Source organism: Antrostomus carolinensis, unplaced genomic scaffold (assembly GCF_000700745.2).
Source record: "Antrostomus carolinensis isolate BGI_N321 unplaced genomic scaffold, ASM70074v2 scaffold4742, whole genome shotgun sequence".
Taxonomy (NCBI): domain Eukaryota; kingdom Metazoa; phylum Chordata; class Aves; order Caprimulgiformes; family Caprimulgidae; genus Antrostomus; species Antrostomus carolinensis.
In genome coordinates this window covers 32,695-38,266 of record NW_010301460.1, presented here as the reverse complement: position 1 = coordinate 38,266, position 5,572 = coordinate 32,695, and the positions used below count along the sequence as shown (strand labels likewise).

The window sequence follows — 5,572 nt, the reverse complement described above, 5'->3', positions numbered from 1 at the left end:
CTCATGCCTGCTTTTCCTGCTCATTAAATGTTTATTCTCACTAGCACTGCTTACTCAAAAATTTCCAGCTACAAGATCGCTCCCTGAAAGAAATCCGTTTGCCTTTCAGACCCCAGAAGGCTCATTCAGATGCCAAAATATATCATAATAAGCTTCATCCCAAGCTTGGTCATTGTGGCTGAGCTCCAGTGACTCCAATATACTCCACTGGTGGGGTCAGGAGAGGGACTTCAATTTAAGAGCTCATTATCTGCTATGTGACATATAGCTGGTATACCAGCTACCACTTGCTACAGCTCTGTGAAACACAAGCCAGCCCTGAGGTGATTAAGATTGTTGCTTGCGTGGACACTTGGGCATTCATCAGATGTTTGCAGGGCAGCAGGGTCTTACCACGCTGACGAGTTTTTATTTAGTCTGTAGAGCTTCCCTGAACTGTCCTTGCCCCCAAGATAGTCCACGTTGGCACATCTGCTCCCAACTTTCTCTGAAAGAGTTTGCATCCTCAGTCCAAGAGAGTCTTAAAACAGGACTATGCCATGGGAGCAACAAGTCAAACGCAGACAAACCCTTAGGGTGAGTCCACCTGACCAAAAACCAGACATCAGAAACAAATGATGTTCTTAAGGCTCCATCTGTACTTGACAGGGAACCAGATGCTTGGAAAGAAGAGGTATCTGAAGTGGGTGGAATTCATCTTCCTTGAGATTGCTTTTCTCCCTCCATTGACCAGGACAATCTTGAGACAGCTGGTTTAAGCCAGATATGTAAAGGGAAAAAATGAATTCCACCTTCAGTACCATACTTAAGCCATTTAACCAGCTTAGATCACCTGAGCGGCTCCACTGGAGCTGGTTTTGGCTGAAAGAGGCATCCCTGCTGTCCAAAAAGCCCAGACAAGAAGCCAGCCCTTCTACACCAGATGCCTACTAACGAGCATCGCTACAATCAAGCTAAGCACCAACAGCATGGGGGCTACACGTGGTCCTCACTGCTTCCCTGCCTGCTGCTCTGTCCCACTTGCACAGCGATGTGCTGAACACTAGCTTGGTCTTTATACCTCTTGTTCTTCATCTGCTCGAGCTGGAAGGTCTTCTGGTCATGGACCATCACTTGCCATCAGTTTGTACAGCTCCTCATGGATCATGGCTTTTAAAATCTGTCCTAAACTTAAGAATACAAAACCTGATTTTCTTCTTAAAAACCCTCTGTGCTGAAATACAAGTTAAAAAAAAATGCCAGGGCTGAAAATCTGCACAAGTTTGCTGTTTCCATCCCATCACTTCTACAAGCTTAAAAATGGGTCTCGATGTCACATCCAGCTGCTGTCACACTGCTGCCACACTCCCATTTTCTCTCTAATAGATCTGATGGAGGCAGCAAGGGGAAAACCCCTGGTTTTCACTTTGATGCCCTTGGATTTAAAGCAGAGTAATTCCAGGAGGAGCTCAGAGACCCTAGACATCTTGACATTAGAGACTCAGATAACCATTCTCTTCTTCCACCTCTTGGACATCACAGTAGCTCTAGTGAAATCTCTGCTAATGAACAAAGTGTCACTAGCCAGTGTCTCTGGGTGCTGGAACCCAACCATTGATCCCATTAAACATGAGATTGCACCCCAGTGTGTTCTGGCCCAGGCAAAGCTTGGGAGTTAGTAAGGAAGAAGGACAAGGACAGTTTCCCAGCAGCAGTTTGGTTGCAACCACCCTATTTTGGAGGATGAAAGAGTTAATAATATGGAGGACATTTCCCTTTTCAATTCAACCTGTTGACTGAAGCACCAGTACTGTGACCATCTCCACTTCTCCCAAACCCATAACTCGGCAGAAGTGGAAGATGAGCCTCTGTTGTGCAGGGCCACCCAAGTCCAGAAGCCTGCTCTCCCCAACAGCTGTCCTGGGAGCTCACAGAAGAAGACCTTTATAAAGCACATTCCAGTGAGAATGCAACAGATTTCTTCCTTAACTCCAGCCAGCCAAAATCTTTGTGTCTCCTAAGCAAGGACAGAGTCTTGCAAGATCTCCCCTTTCCATTTCCTCCCTTAGAGTAGGTTCACCATTCCAACCCTGATGGTGACTGTGGAGAGGGGCACAAAGACTGTGAGACCCAGCGTTGCCTGAGCCACACCAGACAGTCCTGCACTTCCCCACGTGCCTTCCAGCAGTGGGAGGGCTGCAGCAAGAAACCTCAGCTCTGGTACTTCCACACAAGTTTACATTAAAACCATCAGGCTCCTACCTTTACTTTTTCACCGTTTATCTCCACAGTTTTAATCATAAAGTCAACCCCAATCGTGGCTCCTTGACCCGGTGGGAAAAGCCCCTGAAAGAAAACAAGAGTTCCATTAAGCAAATTTCTGCAGCACGACAAAACTCTCTCTGGGTGCCAATCTTCACCCTTTCCCATCCTCAAACCTATAACTCCCTTGTCCCCTTCTCTAGACACTTACTTCCATTACATTTAGAGGGGAAAATGTGACATTTCCCCAATACAGAGGTTACCATAGTTCAGACCCACAGTGTTTTCGCTGCCTACACGTCCCGAGCTGTGTAGCAAGTCGCTGACTTGAGAGGTGGGAAAACAGAAGAAAAGGAGGATGCATACAGAGAAAAATATAAGGAAAAGAGAGGGGGAAAGCCCTTGTGCTTCTGTGCAGCTGGCAGAGGCAGGGGAAGGGCAGATGGAGACCCTGTCCTGCTTTCCAATGCCTTGAAAGAGGAGGGACCACCTGCATGGCATGAGATGCCTTTGCTCCTGCAACCTCACACCTTCCCTCTCCCCTCCACCACACACCACAGCACAGAAAGGTACTTCTGGCAGCTCCCAGCACCGAGGTCACATCCCTGCACAGCATTTCAGGAGCAAAGCACAGAGCCAGCCACCACCAGTGCCACAGCAATGGCAAGGGCTGGCGTGATGCTGGTATTTGATTGCAGCACCATCAGAAAGGAGCAACAGCAAACCAAAAAAAAAACCCAACCAACCAAACAAAACCCAGAGCTTTCTGATTTCTGGAGTCTAGGTCTACAAAGTCATGTTGATTTTGGGGCACATCCATCCCCTACGGCAGCAGCACTGTAAAAGCACAAGCAGTAGAACTGGCCATAGATTTTTGTGGTTAACTCTTTAGGGTTGACTAGCTTTATTGTCACACGTGGTTGGAGAGTGTTTAACATCACCATGGCCTTAAAACTAAGATTAACAGTGAGGGGGAAAATCACTGACAGTTAATAGTGGGGAGTGTAACAAAAAGCCCACAATTTTTATAGTGCATCATGCAAAACTTTCTCTTGCCCTGGATCACATAAGCCTGGTCCTTTCCTTGTTGTTCTACCACAAAAATAGGTCTGGTGTTTAACAGAAGACTGGACTGACAGCCCAGGACCCAGATTACTTAATTATGTATTAATGACAAGTAACAGAGAGAGCTTTGTGCAGCGAGGGATGGGGAGGAGAAGGCACATAAGAGCACACCAGGAGATGTGCTGGTCCTTATAACAGGTCCAGAGCACCTCCAAATCAGGAGAAGTTGTCCCAGCAGCTTTCAGAGGAGACTTTCTATCTTCAGAAAGCCATGAGCTTTCTCCAATGCAAGGTCCCCAACAAAACCAAGTAGAGCATTAGATACAGATGTGCTGCTTGTGCCAGTACATTGCTACAGGTGATGCACACACCAAGAGTGTGGACAACAAAACGCTTTGGAGCTGCAATGCTGGCAGAGCCCTCAGTTCACAGCCACCAGCTCCACACTACCAATCCCAGTGCTGTCCCCACCCTGATATCCCACATCCAAGAGGCAACCAACCTTACCTGAGTGAAGCGACGGACTAAGCAGGTCTTCCCCACACCAGCGTTGCCAATTAAAACAATTTTGAAGAGGAAATCATAATCTTCCATACTCATTTACGCAGCTGCAAGAGAGACAGGGAGCACAATGCGATGTGAACCGAGGCGGTGGGGAAATGCCCTTTTATTCCAGCTGAACTTTATTCCTCCAAATATTCAGAACAAAGGTCTCCAGGCACGTGTGTGGCTCCTCAGATAAGGGAGAAGAGCCCTTCCCATTCCAAGCCAGGACATCCACGTAGTCCAGTGTCAGCTGCTGCAACACCTCAGCCACATTTTGGCTTTTGCACCATCTCACCTGGCTGCCCGTGAATTACAGATGCTGGTTTTCAGCTTTCCAACCAATGCTCCACAGCCCAAGCCACCATTTCTCAGTTTTCCCCAAATGTTTGTTTTGCTTTTGACTATGCCAGCTCCAAAGGACAGAGTGGACTTTGACACATTGTCCAAGGGGATAGTGTAATTTATTTGTTAGGGCAAAACCCACAAACCCCCTGTGACCTCCCCTCCAGGTGGGTGCTGGGTACCCACAGAGCAGGGCTGGGGCACACATGAGGGCAGAACAGATGGGGAAATTAAAATAATCTTAAAATTAAAGCAGCAGCATTTGCCTTAAAATATAAAAAAGCTCATTTGCTAAAATCTTAGCAGGGAGCAGGGAACAGTTTGGCTGAAGTACATTAAGAGAAGTTTTTAAAAAAGAAGAAATAATAGATGCTCTTAGGAATATTGCTGCTACCAGGATAGTTTTCTTTAGTTTTGTGAGGACAGCTTGCTTGGTGTAAAGCTCAAATGGGAAGTGAACACAGTGGAGCCTGGGGGGTACCCAGCACACATCCCTCCCACCCAAGTCCAACCTCCTCGACAGGATGCAGAGACTGACATTTAAGCAATGTCACAGGAGATGGGCTGGGTTGCCTACATGGGGGAAGACCTACAGGGCTTCCTTAGGTCACTTGAAGTATGGGGAGGAACGAACAGATACATGTAGAGCTTGCTGTGGCTGAGCAAGTCATGAGGGATGAGTAACTACACCTCCTTCTCCAGTGCACCCAAGGGTGCTGCCAACACCGTGACCAGAGAAGGGGTCTCTAACCTTCAAGAAAAGCAACAACAGGCAGAAGAGGATCAGTTAAAGATTGTAAGTAACAGAAAAACCCACAGACAAGGGAGCAGAAGGGCAGTGTCCAAACCCAGCTGTGTCCAGGAGGATCCAGGTATTATATGTGGTGTCAAAGACCTGTCCTCAAGACTGGTCTGGGGTAATGGCAAAAGAGACTTCAGGAAAGAGACACATCTACAAGCCGTTGGTTGAGGTACCAGGTAAGGCGATACCTGAGCATCAGTACCTAACCCACCAGTGCCTATAGGTTAAGCACTGGATGAGGAGACAGAGTCAAAGACGGGAAGCGTAGGAGATGGGTGGGGGAAAAAATAATGAAAAAAGTATTAGGAAATTGCTCTCCTCAGTAAAGCCCTAGAATGCTCAGAGGGTTTTTACAGAGCTGACAGAGAGCAGCATGGGTGAAACGAGCTTCTCACACTCAGCCCAAAGGTAGAGTGCCCTCTCCTGCTGCCTCCAAAGGTCCTTCCTGGAGAGGGTTCATTGCCACCCTGCTGTGGCTGCACACCAGAAGGCCCCAGCTGCAGACCTGGTCCCACCACACAGCTGTGATAGGCTTACAGTCAAACAGCCAGAGAGCACAAGATAAAACTCAGACAG

At 47.6% G+C, this 5,572-nt stretch overlaps 1 protein-coding gene across 1 annotated transcript in view; it reads right to left on the bottom strand.

Moving 5' to 3' along the window:
- RAB30 (RAB30, member RAS oncogene family) overlaps positions 1 to 3,917 on the bottom strand; it is a 9,882-nt gene extending 5,965 nt beyond the window's left edge. The window contains exons 1-2 of the mRNA XM_010163444.1: positions 3,814 to 3,917; positions 2,242 to 2,325 (exon numbers count right to left, since the gene is read on the bottom strand). Coding sequence (XP_010161746.1) covers positions 2,242 to 2,325; positions 3,814 to 3,906 — 177 coding nt within the window. The 5' untranslated portion in view covers positions 3,907 to 3,917. The remainder of the gene's footprint in view (positions 1 to 2,241; positions 2,326 to 3,813) is intronic.
- Positions 3,918 to 5,572: the final 1,655 nt, after the last annotated feature.